At 44.2% G+C, this 22,385-nt stretch overlaps 1 protein-coding gene across 2 annotated transcripts in view; it reads left to right on the top strand.

Moving 5' to 3' along the window:
- ESYT2 (extended synaptotagmin 2) overlaps positions 1 to 22,385 on the top strand; it is a 542,370-nt gene that overhangs the window by 486,167 nt on the left and 33,818 nt on the right. For both annotated transcript variants that reach the window (XM_069211166.1, XM_069211165.1), the window contains 4 exons: positions 767 to 916; positions 10,537 to 10,916; positions 11,223 to 11,321; positions 21,265 to 21,396. In XM_069211166.1, the coding sequence (XP_069067267.1) occupies positions 767 to 916; positions 10,537 to 10,916; positions 11,223 to 11,321; positions 21,265 to 21,396 (761 nt within the window). The remainder of the gene's footprint in view (positions 1 to 766; positions 917 to 10,536; positions 10,917 to 11,222; positions 11,322 to 21,264; positions 21,397 to 22,385) is intronic.

Genomic DNA, 22,385 nt, shown 5'->3' with positions numbered 1-22,385 from the left:
CCCACTGCTGAAAGGCAGCAGAAAAACAAAATTATAATAAAAATATTGTATTATCATTCCATGTTTTGCTTACTCAGCCAGTCTGTCGAGTCTATGGCAGGGCAGGGTCATCCTCTGCATCAGCAGCAGCCAGGGAGAAGCGGTAGGTGCCCTGTAACTGTGTATGTCAGTTTGGCTGGCTGTTTTAGAATGGCCAAACTGACATGCGCACTTAGAACTCTCTACCCGAGCTGTATTGCCCAGCTGGGTGGCTAACCAACACAGGCTCTCAGTCCCCTTTTGAGCGGCATTTCAGCCCGCTCAAACTAATCCCGGCGATTCTCTCATGCTGGATAACTGCATGTGAGCACCATCTGAACTGGGTGGGGAGGGGAGCAGAGAAGCACGTCAGTGGTGTGCGGCAAGTAAGTCTTTTTATTTCTTCCCCCCGCTGCCCAACCAAGTGTTATTGGCAGCAGGAATCAGTGTGTGTCGTTGGTGGAGCAATCTGTCTGTCAGCCAGGTTTGCAGAGTGGCATTAAAATAGTCTCATCAAACATGTCTCCTATATGCACCAATCCTGTTTGTGTATCAAATGCAGTCTTGATAATATGCAATTTTGAAAACCAAGAGAGGGCGGGTCCAAGTGACGAAGGGGGTGAGGACCCATGGGAATACAGACCATATCCCAGAACGTCAGAGCAGTTTTTATCACTAACATATGCTACCTTTTGTATTATATTATTCCAGTTCTTATAAATATTTCATCGCCTCTTGTTTGCTGTAGGTCAAAGATGAGTACCACGAGATTGCAATGGGAAATCTCACGATTCCTTTAAGCCAGTTACTGGCCAGTGAACAGCTTACTCTGAACCAGCGGTTCCAGCTAAGTAACTCCGGCCCAAGCAGCTCCTTAAAAATGAAACTTGCTCTCCTGGTATGTATTTCTGTTCTCATCTAAACACTGTTTCATCACAGAGGAGATTGATTGTATGACTGAAGCATAAACATGTATTTCTCATCAATCATGAAGAACCCCAGGTTTTCTGCATACACCCTGTGTGTTTGTATGTTCAGATGCACATAATTAATTGGATAACCATGTGTTCATCACTCATTACAAAGAATGTACATTCCTCTGCATGCATTTTAAGTGGTTTATTACAGTACTAATACCAGCTTGCAAATATGCTCAGTTCAGTGCAAGGCGAGACAAATGCTTATATTACCATTCTGTATCTGTGACCTGAGATAGGTTGGTATTGCAAAGACTGTGCAGGCAGTCGGAAGGACTAGTGTGTGGCACGTCCCTTAAGACCTGAACAAAACTCTTGTCATACTGGTAACTTTTGCTTTATTAGTAAATGGCCTTTCAGAGGCCAGTGGTGAAGAAAGAGACAGACAGATCCCCAAGAGCAGATTGCAGTAGTTGGCAGCAGCAATCAACAGCCTCTCCACATGTTAGGAGAAAGCAAACACATCTGCCTCTTTCCCTAATAGACCAGTCTGTAAATAAATATGGCCTGGAAAGTGGAGAAAAACAATAAAAAAACTTCTTTGATCATATACATCATAATTACTGTGCTAGGCTGTGTGAGCCGTTTGAATTGATTGAGAAACCACAAACTAGTATTAAACAAACTTTTAGAACATCAGTGCCAAAATTCAAAAGTCTGCCTCCCCGAAATACAACATGTGTTGGACAACTAGCACTCCTAAATCATAGAGGTCAGCAGAGTTATACCTTTACAAGAGAAACAGCTGTAGCCCATCACTCTTAACCAAAGAGATAGAGGAAAACTGCTACCTACCACCTGTTAATGCTGTAAGAAATATCCTTGTGGTAGTATCTCAGGCCTGATGGTTATAAACAGGAAAATATGAAGTTATGTAAACTGATCTCACGCCAGTCGAAACAGAAAATTTAAAGCAGTAGGCACCCATTTGGAACTCAGTTGTCATCTACTGCCATGCCCAATACAAAAGCACACTGGCAGAGGGTAGGTCAGTTACCTGTGCCACTGCTTGCTTACTTTGGGTTGGAATTGTTTTGCTGTAAAAAAGCATGAGACTGCAGAGCATACCGATTTTAGAGGGGTGCGCAGTCTTCTAAACACCTCATGTGTTTAATTGTCATTGTTCACCCACTCCGCTACCAGATAAATATGAAATAACTCACCTTTCGTTTTCTCAGACTTCTCCCTGGCGCAAATAATTAAGATCTACCTAAATCTTAAATATGTAAGTATGTATTGATTTGCCCCTTGTGAAAGTCAGCGAATAAAGATATATGCCCTCATTATGACATTGGCTGTAAATTCCGCCTACCGCCACGGCGACGGGCGCCAACATACCATCGCAGTGGCTACCAGCCGCCAACCCCATTATGACCGTAAGCAGAATTCCGCCAGAAGGCAGGCGGAATTCCGTCGACGGTCATGGCGGCAGACAACGGTAAGGTGGCGCTGCTGCCAGCAGCAGCGCCACGCCAGCAAGACACCGCCTACCGTATCATGTTCCATGATACAGACTGGCGGTGTTTGGCTGGCGGACGCTGCTGCTGGCAGCAGCGCCGCCTCCCTTCTCCTGCCAGAGGACCCCCTGCAAGCAGGTAAGTCGGGTTGTCCGACAGGAGAGGGTGTTGTGTGTAGGGGTGTTGTGTGTGTGGGGGGGGTTGTCTGTTTTTGTATGCGTGCATGCGGGTGTGAGTTGCATGGAATGTGTGCGTGAATGACTGAATGTGAGTGTATGTTTTTGTTGTGTGTTGTGAATGCGTGTGTGCCTGGATATATGTTAGTGTGTGTTGCGGTGTGTGGGTATGTATGTGTGCATGCGTGGGTGGATGTGGGTATGCGTGTGTGTATGAGTGTATGTGTGCGCGTGTGGATGTGTTGATGTCAGTGGGGTTGGGGAGGGGGAGAGCTGGGATGACTCGGGGTGGGGGGCAGGGGAGACCCCTATCAGTGCCAGGGGAGGAATTCCCTGACACTGATAGTGCCTACAGCCATGGTTTTCGTGGCGGTGAGATTGCCACGAAAACCATGGTGGTAGGCGGGGTCATAATCCTGAGGATGGGATTGTGACGGCCGCCTAGCTGGAGACCGAAGTCTCCAGCCCGGCGGCTGTTACCACCCTGGCGGGCGGAGTGGTACATTGGCAGTTTGGCTTGAGCCAAACCGCCAACGCCACAGTAGTCGAGGTAGGTACTGCCAGCCTGTTGGCGGTAATACCGCCACTATTCCATCGACCGCCAGAGTTGTAATGAAGGCCATAATCTTTCATAAGCCATCTGATCACAAGCCCTACCGCTTTGTTCCATATTTTAATTATTTTGTATATTAGATCAAATGTTAACCATTTATTTAATTTATAGGGCCTTTGATATGCAGAAAAAAATCTACTTAGCCTTGGAGACCATCTTAAAATGAGGTGTAATTAAAAACTGTTAAACTAATCTATCTGCTAGAGAATTTTAGCTGCAGATTCCTTACCTTTGAATTCTCCCCAGCTGTCAGACTAGATCTGGAAGATTTTTGTGAGCAGTACCCAGTAGGTGACATCTATCGGCTCTGCGTCCGTCGTCGGCGTAGTCTGCACCAGAAATGGCATAGTGGGTCATATAGAGGCACCACCCAAGCATGCCAACATCAGTTCTTTTCTTTCTGTGCCAGCCAGCACTGAACCAAAGAATGCTGCCCCTGTCATTTTTTGACTGGTCTTTTTCGACTTTTTGTCAAGCTTTTTTTCAAGGTTTTTTTAAAGAAATTTTCTTTGGGGTATCGAGGAATGTCTTCAAGGAAGACAGGCTTCAATCCCTGCGGATCCTGTCATTGGGCGATATCTGTGATGAATCTTCACAAATCATGTGTTTGCGGTGTTTGGAGTGCGACCACAAGCTGAGGTACGCATTGTGCTACGAATGCCAAGCCCTGCATCCGAAGGCTTTGAGAGAGCGGCTTGGCACTTGACTCTGCACAGGTTGAGGCCTCGGTCGAGAGGAAGTTCCAGAACTGGCAGCAGAGTCTGAAGTCATTGGTCTCCCATTTAAAGTTTTCAGGGTGATCGGGTAAGTAGAGGCACGAAAAAAAGTCCAAGAAGTCGAAACACTCTTCGTCTTCTCCTTGTCCGACCGTCGACAAGATGAGGTAGCATCAACGCTCTAGGCCTTGTTCTGCGGAACCTGTGTCTGGTCCGACTCTGCGCTTCCCTGAGTTTCTGTGAGCCCGAGTGACCCCTGCCCAACTTCAAGAATTTTATAAGGCCATGCACCTCATTTTCGGGCAGTACAATCCTGCTGGAGTGCCTTCAGACCCCTGGGGTAGGAGATGCCCCCTTCAGGTTCCGCGATGGCCGCTTCAGCCCTGGCACTGAGGGTCTCCCAGGTATCCAGTCCTGGATACGGACTGGTGCTGGTTGTACCACCTTGACCTTCCCCAGTGCAGGTGCCCACACTCCCGGCATCGCTCGTGCCCATTGGTGGTACCGTCCCCATTGTAATCCCCACCTCCTCTCAGAGCGGATGGGCGTCGCACAATGCCGACCCAGATGTCGGCAGGAGCTTTGACTTCTCACTCGGATTCTCAGCCCTGTTTCTCTGGGCTAGGCCCCAGGGATGAATGGGAAAGGTCGCTCGACCCTTTAGAATATCAGCCTTACAAATCTGAAATGGACTGGCGTGAGTGACTTGGGTGAAACTAGCGGACTGGATGCTCCTTTAGATACTGGCATGCTTTCTACACCTACCGTGGCTACAGAGGAGGGATCTTCTTATGCTGTGGTGGTCAGGAGGGCGGCTGAGGTCCTGGACCTTCAGCTACCCTCGGTGGCCGTCAAGACTAATATCTTGACAGAGGTCCTGCAACCAGGAGCTTTCACCTCAGAACTCCTGCTTGCGTTCAGTGATGCCCTCCTTGAAGTCCTACAAGGTACCTGGTGCAAACCTACCACCGGGGCTTCTGTGAACAGGATTATTGCCCACAGCCATCACCCCACAAGATTCTTGGCACAAGACTCCACCCCTGAAAGCTTGGTGGTCCAAGCCTCTACCTCCCAAGGCACGTTCCCTAACGCTCCCCTGGTTAGGGAATCCAAAAGGTTGGATTCATTTGGGAAGAAGATGTTTTCTTCTGCCAGCCTTGCGGTCCGTGAACACTGCATGCCTTTTGGGCTGTTATTCCCACATGCTGTGGGATATGGTTGTGCAGGTGCTGATACAGGTCCTGGAGGAGGCCCGCACTGTTCTCTCTAAGACTGTTGCAGCTGGGAGAGACACAGCAAAGTTCACAATACATGGCAGACTTGACACGACCAACTCGCTCAGCAAAGCGGTTTCCGCAACAGTGGGACTTAGGTGCCACACCTGGCCCAGGACTTCTGGCTTTTCAAGGGATGTCCAGGCTTCTCTGATGGACATGCCCTATGATGGCACCCCTGTCTTCGGAGACAAGGCAGACTCAGCGCTCTAGGGCTACAAGGATTCTTGGGCTATGGCAAGGTCCTTGGGCCTCTCAGAAGCCCCTCATCCCCCTAGTCTTCCTTTCACCCCTTTTGTGGCTATGGAAGCAGTCTCCAACCATGCCATTCCCGGCCAGCCACTGTACTACGCATGCTGCCCAGCCTGTGCGTGGCTGAAGGTGTGGGACCCACCAACCTCGTGGGTCAGGTTGCCAGTAGTCTTGTCAGTCCGCCACCCCTCCACTGCAGCAGCCTCTAAACCCTCAAAGTCTGCCTCCTCTCCACCGAGGACCAGTTGGCGGCAGGAGTCGCCATCACCTGCCCCACTGGCAATCCATCACTTCAGACACGTGGGTTTTGCAGATAGTCCGAAGGGACTACTATCCCCCCTTCGAGACTACCCCTCCATTCATGCCACCATCCTATGACCGTATGTTGGAGGATCATTTGTCTCTTCTGTGAGGGCATTATGGCTCGCTTGGCTAAGGGAGCCATAGAGAGGGTTTTAGTGCCAGGAGTAGGCTGTGGTTCCTATTCTCACTAATTTCTGATCCCCAAAAAGGACAAGGGCCTTGCCCCATCCTTCCTCAATGAGAAGTTCAAGATGCTCACATTGGCTCAGGTCTTGTCTGCCCTGTATCCAGGAGACTGGATGTTAGCATTGCTCTTGCAGAATGCTTATTTTCATATCCCCATCCTGCCTGACTACAGACGTCACTTGTAGTTCACGGTAGGCCACAAGCACTTTCAGTTCACTGTGCTCCCCTTTAGCATTACCAGTGCTTCTCGATTGTTCACCAAGGTGATGGTGGTGGTTGCTGCTCACCTGCGGAGATCAGGGATTTCAGTCATCCCTTATCTCGACGACTGGCTGTTGAAGTTGAGCTTGCACCAGGCTGTGTCTGCCACTTCCTGCATTTGCTGGTGTTCACTATAAATGTTCCGAAGTCACACCTGATTCCCTCTCAGACCCTCCTTTTCATTGGAGCTGATCTGAACTCAGTGCAGATTCGGGCTTATCCTCCCAAGCTGCGAGTCCAGGTTATGCTACTGATGTTTCAGCCTCTGAATGACTCTGGGGCTTCTGAGCCTCAAGTCCTCCTGCATCCTTCTGGTGACACCTACCAGATGGCATATGCGAGCCATGCTGTGGGGCCTGAAGTTCCATTGGGTGCTGCATCAGGGGAATCTCGCTGACATGGTCCAAATCTCGGAGGGAACTGCGAAAGATCTTCAGTGGTGGCTAACGAACTTTAATTGGGCCAGAGGCAGATCCCTCTCCGTTCCCCAACCAGATCTGACAGTAGTTACAGATGAGTCACTCCTGGTATTGGGCAGCCATCTGGGATAGGTGGTGATCAGAGGAATCTGGTCTCCGGTGGAAACAGGAATCCACATCAACATTCTGGAGCTCTTTGTGATCCGGCTGGCATTGAAAGCCTTTCTTCCCTCTGACAGAGTACTTTTTTGAGGCCCTTCTTATATAACAACAGTCATCTCTCTTGAGGGCAAAAAATGATTTTGTACATCTGGTCTAGTTCTAAAATTTAATAATCTCAGGCTAACAAATGTTAGGCGACACAAGTCGCTTCCTCAGGCCAATAAAGATGAATGGTTCAAAATATAAATAATCTAAAAACAACATATGCCATCATTTCAAAGAAAAGGAATGCAGTATACAAAAGTTTAGGTAAGAAAAGAATGAGTAATAAAGAAAAAAGAATCAATTGAAAGGAGTGACAAGAAATACAACAACAAAAAATGATATTAATATTACAGTCAACGTGCATAAATGAAAATATTTTAAAGGCTTAGAAGGAGAAAAAGAATAAAACGAAAAAAGATAGAAAGGATAACAGATTCAAGGGTTTCTAGAGATTCTTAACCAAGTGTCTATATCCAATTAAGGGTTTAGATATGTGGTCAAGAACTTGCAGGAACTCATTGCCAAAGAGAAACACAAGGTTCCCAAGAAGTGTTAATATGAAGAAAGGAGTGGTGAAATAAGCAAATAAAGACTGATTAAGTAAAGCCACAACCTCAATAGACGTACTCAGAGATAACATGCAAGAAAAAGACCAAATGTTCATACTCCAATACATTCTTGACACACCACAAACAAATAGAAAGTCAAATGAAGTCAGCAAAAATGGTGATCATACTATTAGTATCCATCTGAAAGGTAGCTAAGCAAATACAGAATGCTACATATGTTAAATGCACAAGACACAAACAATTCTTAGAGTGGATATATACAACTCCCAAAAGTTTCAAAGGGGGCAATCTTGCATTGAAAAATAAACTGTTAAGGGCATGATTATGGATTAAGCACACCAAAAATGTTGAATAGGGTAATAAGGGAAGATAATCACTAGATTAAAAAAAAGAGAAAAAATCAAAATACACTAAGTTGGCAAATAGGAGAAATCTAATAACCCGTTTTTTTTTTTTTTTAAAGTGTTACTCATATATGATTAGAAATAAATTCACATGTATGTGCTAAAGAGAAGAAGGCAATCGTAAAAGGTATGAAATAACAATAAACAAAAATAAATTTAGGGGAGGTTTCAAAATAAAAAATAAATTGGAACTAGGAAAAGACAAATGTGTCCCTTCTTGCATGCTAACAACAACCGCGGCCAAAAAATACTCAAGGAATCCAATATATGATAGGGGACCTTACTTCCCTCTACCAAGAGAAAGATGGTGCAGGTGTTCACAGACAACACCACCTCCTTGTGGTACTGAAACAAGCAGGGCGGAGTGTGGTCATGGACCCTTGGTCAGGATGCTGTGCTCCTCTGGACATTGCTGGAACAGCATGAGGTATCCCTCATGGTTCAGCATCTGGTGGGCTCTCTGAATGCCTGAGCTGACAAACTCAGCTGAAAATGCCCAGTAGATCACGAATGGCGTCTCCTTCCGGAGGTGGCGCAAGGTCTTTTTCAGCAGTGGGCTTTCTGCCCATACCACTTCTGCCCAGAGTTCTCAAGAAGATCAGGAACAACCAGGACCAAGTAATCCTTGTGGCTCCGGACTGGGCATGGAGAGTATGGTATTCTGAGATGCTGAGCATGTCCATGGATCCTCCAATCAGACTGCCTCTTTGGGAGGATCTTATGTTGCGCAACATTGGGGGGGTTCTTCACCTGAACCTGTCCACTCTCCGCCTTCTTGCATGGAGATCGAGCATTGGCAGTTGATAGCTTTTGACCTTCCTCCCGAAGTCTGTAACATAATATTGACAGCAAGGCATCCCTCCACCAAAACAGAAGACGCCTGTCAGTAGAACAAATTTGTGGCATGGTGCAAAGACAAGTCTGTTGACCCTCTTTCTGGCCTTCTCTTTGAGGTCCTATTGTTAATTCTTTCTTTTGCCCAGCTGGGCTCTGCTTTGGGCACTCCTAGGGATATTTGTCTACTATTTCTGCTTTTTTTGTAGTTGCTTGTAGTTGCTTGATGAAGCTTCTTTGTTTAAGTCTCCTACTGTAAATAGGTTCTTCAAAGGTCTTACACATCTATTCCTTCATACCCCTTCATTATGCCCCAATGGAATTTGAAATTGGTTTTGACTTTTTTGATGTGCTTTCCCTTCAAGCCCATCCTCAATTGTCCTCTCAGGCTTCTCACATTGAAAATAGCCTTCCTTTTGGCGATTACATCTGCCCGCCGAGTGCTGCAGGCCATATTATTCAAGCCACCCGACCTTTCCCCACAAATTGGTGCTTCACACTATGGCCTCTTTCCTGCCTAAAATGGCTATGCCCTTGCATGGAGGCCAATCCATCACCTTGCCTATTTTTTACGCACTCCCACATCCTTCTAAACAAGAGGAGGGACTCCACTGCTTAGACCCAAAAAGAGCATTGACGTTCTAGCTTGATCGTACCAAAGAGTTCTGTTTTGATGACCAACTCTTTGGAAGGTATGTACGTGTGAAGAAAGGTGGGGTAGTGCAGAAGCGGTCCATCTGCAGTTGGGTCGTACTCTGCATTAAGATCTGCTAAGTACTGGCCAAAAAGCAACCACCGGAGGGTTTGCACGCTCATTCTAACTGAGCTAAAGCTGCGACCACTGCATCAGTACGTGGAGTTCCAGTCCTGGACATCTGTCATGGGGCAATGTGGGCATCTCTGCACACATTTACCAAACACTGCTCTCTGAACAGTCGGGTCCATAGGAATGGGCAGTTTGGGTCTGCAGGACTTTCTTGTTTGAAATTGGTTCGCAGACCCACCTCCAGGGATAGTATTGCTTGGGTATCTATTCAAAGGTAAGGAATTTGCAGCTTAAAGTCTCTGTCAGATGGACAAGTTACTTACCTTAGGTAATTCCTTATCTGATAGAGACTGTATCAAGCTGCAGATTCCTTACAGACCCAACCATCCTCCCCACTCTGCAAACTGATTTCTGGGGGCAGGGACTCCCCTTTTCAGGGCCTTAATTTTGACACACCAGTTGTCAGTGTTTTTTATGGCTCTGAGCTTCTGACATGGAAAGCTGTGAAAAGAGACTGACGTCAGTGTGCCTGGGTGGGGCCTATATAGGACCATGTAATTTCTGGTGCTGACGATGGGCGTGGAGCGATCAACCTTCTACCAGCACACAGGGGTACTGCTCTCACAAATCATCCGAGTCCAGTCTGATGCTTGGGAAGAATTCAGAGGTAAGGAATCTGCAGCTAGAATCTCCCAGCTTCCAGGAGGCAGCTCAAACATCTCACTGTATCAGAGTTCAGGGCGCCATATGAAAGTTGAAGGCAAACAGGGACATATCCACTGAGCAGTACACCAGCCCCTCCCCCTCCCATAAAAAACAATGTTATTAGATCCATTTCATTAGATATTAATTAATTAATATAATAAAATACATTTTGTATATCTAAAATGTGTATGCAGCTGTTAAAATTCAGTCACAGGAAAATTGCAGCTGTAGGATCCTGACATTTTGTGTACAATACTACTAGCTAAAAGGGAAGTTGGAAACATTAAAAGTTTATTTTGCTCACTGTATATTACAGCACCCGTTTTTGATTGCCCATTTTGGGTTTCAAAATACTGTTGTGTTCCCTTCAATTAAACATTTTCTTGCTATTGCTTTCAGATTCTTTCAGTCGAGAAGCAAGCAGGGTCTCCAGGTCAGCAGCAGACGTCCCAGGTCAAAAGGCCCTCAATCCAGAAAGGAAGACAGCCTTCTCCCCAATCTTATCCTGCTGGCACTGGAGCCGTGGAAGTCCCAAAATCTGGGGGTGCCTCTGCATCAGAAATTAACATGATGGACCATGGTGAAAAAAACACTCCTCCTAGTGCTAGCCCAAAGAGGCCGCCTGAACTGAGTCAAAGTTCATCCAGCTTGGCTGGTGGAAACTTTACGTATTCCCCAACACACCTTTCAGTGAAAGAACCAACCCCAAGTATCGCTTCAGATATATCACTTCCCATTGCCACCCAGGAGCTCCGACAAAGGCTGCAACAGCTTCAAAAGTACAGTGCACTATTTGTGTGTCTTGGCTTATGAAACGCTGCATGATATATTGTGTGACAAGTGAGCTAGTCGTGATTTCTTTATTTCACTGTTGTGGATCCTCTATAATAATTTCCATGTCGGCATTGGCACGTTTTGGGCACCCAGAGTATATCTTCCTGGTTGAGGCAGCACGTAAAATTTGGTGCAAAGGCCTGTATGCAGGTTTTGCTATTTATTAAGGAGAGATGAGAATGTTTACATTGATTATTATTATTATTGTGTGTGAAGTTAAACTATTCTTTCTGACACATTTCACTCCACAGCGGAACCACACTTGGTCAGTCACCATTAGGCCAGATCCAGTTAACAATTCGACACAGTTCTCAAAGAAACAAACTTATGGTGGTTGTGCACTCATGCAGGTTAGTACTCAGTTTGCTTGTTTGATTTGGGGAGCCGGGATTGATGGACGGGATATTCTTGGAGTACTCCGTGCCACATAATATGTCCTCTGCTGGTTATAAACAAAAGCTTGTCTGGGCTTTTGGATTGCAAAGAAAGCTCACTGGAGCTAAATCTGATTACAGAACGATCTCATTTATACTAAAGAATACATTCTGCCACAAAATACATACTTTGCCCTAATGCAAAAAATTGGACTGAGAAGAAAAGGAGGATACACAACGCAAAAAAACATGCATTTTCCCTGGACTTTTGCCAGAAGCATTTACGCGACTCGCAACGCTATGTAAGTTGATTTGCAACCGCGAAAGCGTTCGCAAATCAACTCGCAGTTACCATCCACTTGAAGTGGATGGTAACTCATTCGCAAACGGGAAGGGGTCCCCATAGGACCCCTTCCCCTTTGTGAATGAACACAAAAAAACTTTTTCAGAGCAGACAGTGGTCCTATGGACCACTGCCTGTTCTGAAAAAAACCGAAACAAAAGGTTTCGGTATTTTTTTCCAAGTGCAGCTCGTTTTCCTTTAAGGAAAACGGGCTGCAGATGGGAAAAAATAAACTGCTTTATTGAAAAGCAGTCACGGACATGGTGGTCTGCTGTCTCCAGCAGGCCACCATCCCCGTGAGTGCCCAGACTCGCAATGGGGTCGCAAACTGCGACCCACCTCATTAATATTAATGAGGTGGGTCTTTGCGACCCCATTGCGAGTTGCAGAAGGTGTCTGAGACACCGTTCTGCATAGCAAATTGCGACTTGCAATTTGCGAGTTGCTCGGACTCGCAAATTGCAAGTAGAAATTTGCTGTCTTCCTACATCTGGCCCTTAGGGCCATATGTACGAAAGCTTTTTCCCATAGACACAGAATGGGTAAAATCCTTTGGTGCATCTGGCCCTTAGTCTCTCCCAGGGGAGTCAGACTCCCGCCGGAGTGAGCGCTATGTTTGGCTGCCAGCAACAGGAGAAAAATGCACAGCCCTCCTACCCTTTTTAAAAAATTGATTTTGGTCCCCAGGGCCTAATAAGACTTCGGGACAGGGGCTGATCACCACCGATGACATCTCAAATTTAAAAACAAAATCAGAACGTATTATCACACCTAATTATAAATTCTGTGAATATTTTCTTGTCAGCTTGATCATCACATTGCACAGCATAATATAAATTAAATGTGCATTCCATTAATCACACATATTCACTGTTGATTGAATCACTGACGTATAACTCAAGAAGGGGAATACCCAGAATAGAAAAAACATACTAATTATCATATTCGGGTCAGCCACCACCCTATCAGCAGCAACAACAGCAGTATCTACAGACCCCAAGCAGACAGGACCTTTAAACAGGGTGACTGCAGAGGTAGGGGCCGTATCAAGGGTGTTGTCAGTGAAGTCACCTGCAGCCAGCAAGCAGTGACACCCCAACCATCCCCCCTGAAAGTCTGAAGTACATTTTCCCTCAGTTGAAAGACATTCCCTAAGCCTGGCTGCTCTCTATTGTGTACAAACGGTAATGCCTCAGATTTCACACCTGACCTCCCAACTTCTCTCTCTAACACCACTTCCTGAATTCGCACCTCCTACAACTCCTAGAGGAAGAGGTTCAGGTGCTTCTTGCAAAGGGTGCATTCAAACCGGTGCCTAAAAACCAACAGGGCAAAGGGGTGTACTCTACTTCTTCATCCCCCAAAACAGGTTGACTCTCTCTGGCTGAACCTAGACCTCCGACCATTGAACAGAGGTTCATTCTCTCCGAACACTTTTACATGGTCACCTTGCAGGGCGTTATTCCGCTGCTCCACCAAGGCAAATTTATGTTGGCGCTGGGTCTGAAGGATGCATACTTTCATATTGCTGTCTAACCAGTGGACTTCTGACAACTTTCATTTGTGATAAGTGGAAAACACTACCTATTCACTTCTGAGTCACTATGGCTCCAAGGTGCCTAGGAGGATAGCATTGCATTTGTGCAGAAATACCACGCACGTCTTCCATACCTCCGTGATTGGCTGATCAAGAGCAGCAGCAGGCTTTAGTGCCTAGAACATGCGCAAACAAAAGGGCTCATCATCAAGGTGAAAAAAACCTTCAGCCTTAGTTGATATAGCTCACCTTGGGCTCAGTTCTAAATGCTGTAACAGGGAAAGCATACCCCAGTGAGCAGAGGTTGATGGCGTTCTGACAGCTGCTGCCTCTTTTTCAGACACACCTTTTTGTTGCTAGAAATGTAATTATACTGTTGGGGATGATGACCTCTTGCATAGTGATGGAGCCACAAGCCATATTGCACATGCAGTCTCTCAAGACAATCTGCAGAAGCAGAAGGGCACTGGGAAGATCTAGTTTTGGTAACAACAAGGGCTCCACCCTCTCTGATGTAGCGGAACAGTAACAGTGGCCCTTTCTAGACCCTCTTCCCCACGTGACTGTTACAACCAACACATCTCTCATAGGGTGGGTTACTAACGTCCACTACATGACCGTATAAAGCATCTGGTACCCTCAGTATCAGTAGTACCACATCCATTACTCGGAACTATTAGCCATCCATCTAGCCCTCAGAGCCTTTATCAGACTCATTTGAGGTAGTCATGTATTACATTCAGAAGCAGGAGGGAACCCACTTCCCCCAACTTTCTGCACTGGCTCAGACGAGCTGGCACTGGGTGACCAGCAGCAGCCATTACCTGTTGGAGGAGCATTTGCTGGGAGTGGAGAGCGACTTTGTGGCCTTTTATGTAGGATGCATCAACTAGTCCACAAGCTGACTCCCCCCAACCCCTCCACAGGTTCTTCAGAGATACTTTTGTTAGAGGAGAATCCCAGCCATCAGCTGGTTTAGCCAGTGCTTAATTTGTGAAAATATAAATGCCAAGGCCCTTTTCAGGAGGTTACTGTCACTTGCACCACCCATTGCCCCTGCCAGTGAGAGTACCAACACATCTCCTAAGCATCACATTCCGACATGTGTGACAATTCAGACTATTCCAGACCCCCAAAGCTATAAGAATGGCTTATGAGGCAGGTTTTAGTCTTTTATGGTATATTGAATTAACAAACAGCTGTTGTGCTCATTTCGAAATTAGACAAAGTGCACAACCATGTGGCAGACTATCATAAATTCTGGTGTTGACAACTAATTGCCCAGGCCGAGCAACGGAGACCATTGGCTCAAGTTAAGCACTATGTTTGGCACTCCAGAAGTTGCAGTAATTGGGCAATGTACTATGTGTGAAACGGTCAGATATATTTACCTATGGGTTTTCTTCTCTCCCCTTCTTCCTGTGTGTTGTGAGACAGGTGGTCATGATATTCATTGTAGTAGCACGAACCTGGAAAAGATAGCCCTGATAAGCAGCATCCTGGAGATGTCAATCAATGCCCACCAGAATTTCCCACTGAAGCCGGACCTTCTCAGGCAGCATCAGGGCCAACCCACACTCAGATGCCAGCAGCTGAACCTAGCAATCTGGCAAGAAAGGGCCTTAGAGTTTGTTTACCTCAAACATCCAGAGGAATGCATGCTCATTCTGTGAGTGGCGCACAAACCTACTACACATGGTCGGCATCTAAGTGGAAAAGTATCTTGCACTGATGTATCTTCAGCCAGCTAGATCCTTTTAAGGTCTCTGCCAAGCAATTGTGTGCTGTCTCCTATTCCTTTTTAAGGTGTGCCTTGGTTACACTTCTGTACACTTACACTTAACTACATTTGCTTCATACATGCATAACAGACCCCACTCATCACTTTTCAGGGACCCAGTCATGATTTCCTTTATGGACGGTTTTAAAATTATAGTGTCTCCCAAAAGGCCCTTCAGGTCCCTACACTCATGTGGTCTAGAGTTTTTATCTTGGAAGATGGTTTGATTAGTCACAATCACCTCCCTTAGACGCATTAGTAAGCCACCAGGCCCCTTATGATACAAGACACTTTCATCCAAATTCACAAGGATGTGGTAGCCCTTTGGACCAATCAAAGTGTCTGCCAAAGCTTGCCTCGTCTTTTCACATGAACCACACCATTGAGCTGCCTCCCTGCAACCAGAGTATGTTGCTGAAACTGCCTTTTACACCCTAGATGTGAAGATGAGCTTGTACTGTAATGATAGAGCAAAGCCATTTTGTAAGTCTAATCATCTTTTTATAGCCATTGTCAGAACCCACAGGGGCAATTCCATCTCTAAATCAGGCATTGCAAGATGGCGTGCCAAGTGCATTCTGACTTGGTATGTTATGGCCAAGTGGACACTCCCAGTGCCCCATTGAGCTGACTCTACATGCACAAAGGGGTTCACTCTAGGTTTCCTTGTTAATATTCCCATAGGAGATATCTGCAAGGCTGCCATTTGGGGACTCCACTAAGCCAGGCACTATGGTGTGGATATTCTAGCCTGTCAACTGATTGTAGTTGGTCAGGATGTCCGAAGAACACTGTTTCAAACTTCTTTGTCATCTGCTCACTAGCCACCACTTTGGGGAATTTTAATGGTGTTGTTGTTTAAAAGGGTATGTTTTAACTGATATTTTCACGTAACAAGAACTTCCCTTTAACCTTTGGATTTTTCAGTGAATTTCTAATTTGTGTTAAAAAGCAAAGTAAGAAACTATTACTATATATAACTATAATGTCACTTTAACGTTTGTGTTTTTTTCAGTGAATTTCTAGTTTAAAAAAAATATACAGCAATATATTATTACCATATGTAACGCCAACCCCACACATGGCCAGATCCTGCATCCAACACCCTGCAGTCAGCCAGTCCCTTTCCCTGGCCACACACGGGATACATAAGTATATTACCCAGTGTCAGTTGCCACTGAGTAGTTCTGTGTAGGTCAGTATTTCCATAGGAAATGCCTTTTTTGTTTTGCTAATACCTTTGGTGCCATTTCACGAATCGTCATGAAACTTTACAAATTATTGCTCTTTTTTGCCTTGTTTGTGCATGGATAGTTTCGTGGTGATCAGTCAAGTGTGGGCCGAGAAAAGGGAGGGTGTCCCAAAATGCATAATCCCCATGTATTTACAACAGGCTTTTGTGAACAGCAGTACCACAAAAATTGATGAACAGAATTACACCAGATTTGGCAGGAAGCTAGATATTGGTCCAGAAAGTGTGCTTTTATGATTTGGTGTAAATCTGTTTAGTGGTTTTATAGAAATTCAGGTTAAAAAGGATTTCTGTATCTGGATGGGTGGGTTCGAGGGACCATCGCAAGAGTTCCTGTAACACAGTTTTTTTTAAACGAGCGTTCTGATTGTCCCAGGAGGCTTTTTTGCTCTTGGGCCAACTCACAAGCACTCTGGCTGCCTGCAACATGAGAAAAAATGTTGCAGGCAGCCGTTACAGGTCCCCCCTATTCCTTGGGCAAAAAATCTACAAAAAGGGGAAGGGGCCCAATTACCAGGGCTTGATACCACACAGAGCCCATCCCCCAGGACACTGTGGTTCCCTGCCCACGCACTCCCCAGCAAGAAACTCCACGTTGCTTCAGCCTGGTGGTGGCAGTAGAAAAATGCTGCTCTCCCCCAGGCAGGAGCAAAGGAAAGGTGCTGGCTTCTGCCAGCACCCAGGGGGCTGTGCGCCACTTTCCCTTAAATTAAAAAAAAAAAAATACCCCTGGTGATGGGGTCCCTGGGACTCTTAGTTGCTCTGGAAGGTGGGCTGGGCACCCTTCTCCTCTTAAATAAAAAAAAATAAAGTCCCTAGGGAACGGTATCCCCAGGGTCCCTAGTTGCTCAGGGAGAGGGGCCATGTGCCCCCTTCCTTTAATAGACAGACAAGGCCCTGGTAGAAAAGGTCCCTGGTCTCATTGAGCCACACTGTGCACAGCTTCTCCTGACAGTGCCTTTCCTCCTAGGAAAACCACTCCTGTATCAAAATGGGAATCATCACGTGGCACTCCAGGAAGGTTCATAAATTATTTCAGTAAGCTGATGGCAAGATAGCCCAAGAATTTAGTAAAATGAGTTTCTGAGTGGGGTTCGGAAAGTTGATTATAAACCGAGTCAATGGTGAAATCAGGTCAGCATGAAGCAAGATTACCCAACAACTTTATGAAATGAATTTCACTTTGGGATTTGAAAAGTTGTTTATAAATTGTTGCAATCGGCGTTAAACAAGTGAACTCAAGAATTTTATAGAATTAATTTATGATTGTGGTTTGGAAAGTTGATCATGAACTGGGTAAATAGGAGTGTAGTGCATTTTTGGTAAATGTATTGCCTAATCCAGAATGCTTTGCATGTAGTCCGAAAGAGAAAAAGGACAATATAAGTAGCAGGAGAATATGGCTGTCTGTACATGTGATCAGGAAAGCTTAGTCAAAACAAGGTATTGTTTTTGGTGTTGCTGGTACTTTTGATACTAGAAAGAGCTAAAATCCTTCCTGGAGTACCACCTGATATTCGCATTTTGATACCGGAATGGTCATCCTAGGAGGTAAGGCACCGACAAGAGAAGCTGCCTGCTGCAGCAGAATGCATACCGTCTGGAAATAGTATAACATATAGTTATAGGGATAGAGTCCCCGGGGCCAGTAATAGTAATTATTACTTTACGTTTAAAAAAAAAACTTGAAATTCACTGGAAAAAATGGTTAAAGTAATGTCATAGTTATGTGAATTTATCAGCAACATTAACATTTTGAACTAAATAACCACAGATGTTCACCAGTTATAGTTAGCAGCACTTACTATAACTTGTGTCCCTCAATGCACTGCTTATGACCTTACATATGACATCACTCACAACATGTTCTATGATATCATTTATGACATCACAGGCGCAGGAGATCCTAAGGAAATCTTCTCTAAAGTTTAATCCTGTAAGGGGTTCCACTTTGCTGACTCGAGTGTCAAAGGTAACAACTCTATTGGAGGTGAAAGGCTGGTTCTCTCACTCACAATTCTCCTAATATTGTGTTTTTACTGGCTTACATCAGCCTTGGACATAATTGCCCTGGTTAGAGCCTGCAGATTTCTCGGGCAAGAGAAGGCAGACATCCTGGTTCACTGATGCTCTGTTAAAAACTAGCCATCATTGTCAAATCATATTGGTGATTGATCAGATTGACAGATGTTTCTGCACTATAAAATGTTCATCTTTGTAAGCTCCATTTCTATTTGGTCAGGCACCTGGTAGGCCTCCGATTTGGGTACTCCACCTACCCCTGTCAAGGTTGCCCTGATGTTTTGCATTAAATTAGATTGAAACTTCTTCTCCAGGGCACAAATTGTTTCTGTCTCAGCATGTTGTTTTTTGCTGCTTTAAGCACTCAGGAAAACCCTCACACTGTGGAAACAACGGAAGAAAAGATGGGCCAGAATAAGACAGGAAGCTTATTTCCTCAGTGATGGTCTTTAGTGCTGTCAGTTAGATAGCCTTTTTTTGTGATGATGAAGCAGCTGAACACAGTAGAGATAATGGCATGCATTAACTCACACCATGTAATTATAGTTTCTTTTAAATAAAACTAATTCAACATAGTCCTATCTAACATATTTTCATATTACTTAATATATAAATATAGTTATATAAGGTCTTGCTGTGCCATAAAGCAGACTCATTGCGTGGTGTTCATGGGTGTCTATACCAAACACAACGATGGAAGTAGCATTTGAGGTAGCCTTGAAAATTTTGAATTTGCATCAAAAAGTGTTTTCCCTGCAAATGATATTAAATATTACAATACCAGTTTGACTTTCTTGCAGTGGCGTATCAAACTATAACTGACTGAAAGCAACAGCTCCATTAAGAAAGAGCAGGTTTACATTTTACTCATTTCAAAAAGCCAACATAAACATAAAAACTAAAATTAAATGTGGAGACTACAGTGACATGCATGTTCAGCAATTGTTCAGAAACCATAACTGACTTATATTTGGAAAAGTCGGCGAAAATCAGTCTTTCATCCAATTTCTTAGCTGAGCTACCCTTTTTTCACTCATTCAGAACGTTTGAAGAATACTTTTAAAACATGCTGGTTAATGCTGATGAAAGTTTCCCATCCCAATTATTTGATAACATTCCTTTTGCTAAAATGTTTATGTGATCGTAATGCATTCTTTTTGTACACGCTATAATTTGGTATACTGATTTTAGGACAGGTCTCCGGGTCCATCTATATGGAGACCTGCCCAGGACAAACTTTGTTTGAAGCTCAGCCTGATGTTACTAGTCTCTCCTGAAGAGTCAAGAAGGTAGTGCTAGTGCTCCTTCTTTCATGTAATCTGTAGATTTACATGCAACCTTCTCTACATCCTTCTGACCCATTGAATGACATACTAAAGTGTTACTGTTCGAAAAGAAAAATTGAGTGGGCTAAATTAAATATCAGTATAAAAACCTTTAACCATGATGAACCTCTGATTAAAAAAACTGACCCAGATGTCCCAAATGCTAAAAATGATTTTCAGATTACCCGGAGACCGTGGTGGTAGTCAAAGAACTTGCAGAGACAGTAAATATTTCCTTTACATTAGGTAACTGGCCCTCTTAATTCATTAACTAATATCACTGTGGAGTGAGCAAACAGTTCATGGCTTATCCTATAAAGTAAAAACGGTGAAGAACCTGTTATCAATCTAATGTTAAGAAGAATGATGGGATCTCGAGATAATTTAAATGAATGCTTGCTTCGGTCATGGTTTGACAAAGCAAGTTATCATATCATGTGGGACCATATTCTCTCTTTTAGCACTAAGCAAACGATTATGAGCTACTACCTCATTTTTTATTTGGTTCTGCCTTTGTGTTATCATTGGGGAATAAATGGTCCTTCCTCATTATATCATATCATATAAGAAATGTGTGCAATCATGTTTGTTTATGATTGAGTGCTAATGGAATTAAGAGCCTGATTTAGAGTTTGACAGAGAGGATAATCTGTCACGACTGCAACAAAGTACCCTCTCCTCCAAACTCTTGGCCTGCCTGCCATATTTACAGTTGGGCAGACCTTCAGAACCTCGATGATGGAGCCTACTCCAGCTTCATCTCTGATATAGTGATTTGGCGACTTAACCCCCGCCTGATTTAGAGTTGGTGGTCAGATGGATAGTTTTCACTGTACATCACAACTTGGAAAAAAACTGGTGGTAAGGGGCAGTGAAAATGTTTAAATTATCCCCACAACTCCCATGGCGTGGGTGTCATTAATTTTGATTTTTAAAGAATTAATTCCCTTACGGTTTGTTGGATAAAAAAAAAAAAACATGTTTGAAGTCAATGGCAGGAAAATTTAGTTCCTGCCAATGATTAGCTAAGTCCACAGGACCGGCAGACATCTCTTAATGCTAAGGATGGGCGATCCATCAAAGTGATTTTGGATTTTACTCTGTTGCCCTGATTGAGTACAAACCGTACATCATACTCTAAATCAGACCCTAAATGTTTTAAAAGTGGATCTAATCGTAATATTTCTGATATAATCTTTGAAAAATTCTGTGTACACAGTAGCTTGAAGAAAATAATTTTGACTTGATTAGAAGAGACCGACGCTGGAAAATTCATATGCAGTGAAGTAAAACATACGTGAATGTTGTAGACTAATACTGGCCTTTACATTGATTGATAAAATATTATAATTATGACATGGGTACCCAAAGCAGTTAGTTGATATATGTAAGCTTGCTAACTAGTAATTGGCCAAAATCACAGGAGATACACATACCCAAAGAAGCCTTGTGTCTGAATTAAAAAAAGAAAGTGTAACATGCTTGTAATTCAGGAGAGAGATAATTAATTGTAGATTCCAAAGTAAATATAATATTTGTTTTTCCTGTCAAAAGAATTGCTTAGCGTTCAGTACCATCAGTTGTTACCAATGCATACATAAATTACATTTACAATATTGTCACTAAACATGTCCACATGATTCTTTATTTTTTATTTTAGAAATTTAATAGCTTTTTCAGAGGATGGCTCTGATCCCTATGTCCGTTTATATTTGCTACCCGACAAGAGACGATCAGGGAGAAGAAAAACACACACGTCAAAGAAGAACTTGAACCCTGTGTTTGACCAAACGTAAGTCTCTTTTTATTATGCTATTTAAGATTTAAAAAGCCATGTGTTATTTCGATATTGTGGGATAGTGACTGCCGTCAGCCTGCCTCAGTCACTCTCGACTAATTAACTTGGACATATTTTCACATTCTAAGAACAGCAGATGAGCAGATTCATAGTAGTTAAGAGAAAGATTCAAATTAAATTATTAATATGTATTATACACATGATGTATAGCTATTTTTTTGATTTTGCTGTGTATTGTCACTGAGTTGAACGTTACTGTATTGGACTGTTTTTTTGTTCATCTATAACAATAGTTTTCAGCTACATAGTATGTTTCAAAGTCAGGGACTGCTAGCCCTCCATCCCCAGTCGACTGTTGCATAGTAGACAGTGCCACTCATCTGCGACCGGATCCCCATAGGAAGGACTTTGTAACTGAATCTAATTCCTTCAAAACCATCAGCAGAATCCTTACTAAAACACTGCAAAATAGTACAGCAGCGTGGGTAGAAAGATAATTTTCAGTAATGCTACCCTGCCAGCTACAGAGAGGGGGATTGTGCTCCAAATGTTCATGTTATGTTATAATGCCCTGAACGCCCATTTGTAATTTCCTTCTAGAAAAATGGTAGGATTGTGAAACATTCTGATGCCTAGGTATGAATACAACTTGACCCCCACCTTAAAGCGTCCAGGTGCAGAGGTTTTAATGTGCTCCGCATAGGGAAGAGGCTTGACTTTTGCTAGTGAACCTTCAACCCTGAGAGTTCCAAATTGGTCTAGTAGATGTTTGGCCCCCGCCGGGTCACGGGTGCTGTCTCTAAGAAACGTAAGGAGGTCATCAGCATACAAAGCTATATGATGATAGTCTCTTCCCCCAGCCTCTATTTCTAGGCACCTGCCACCACGTCTGGCATAGCGAGCAAGGGGTTTCATCGCCATAGCAGATAGAAGTGACAGTGGGCAGTCTTGTCTGGTGCCTTGCGTCACTTCGTAGCTCTCAG

Source organism: Pleurodeles waltl, chromosome 10, assembly GCF_031143425.1.
Source record: "Pleurodeles waltl isolate 20211129_DDA chromosome 10, aPleWal1.hap1.20221129, whole genome shotgun sequence".
In the NCBI taxonomy this organism is placed as follows: Eukaryota; Metazoa; Chordata; class Amphibia; order Caudata; family Salamandridae; genus Pleurodeles; species Pleurodeles waltl.
The sequence above is the reverse complement of the archived record's forward strand: the minus strand, read 5'-3'. Positions and strand labels throughout refer to the sequence as shown.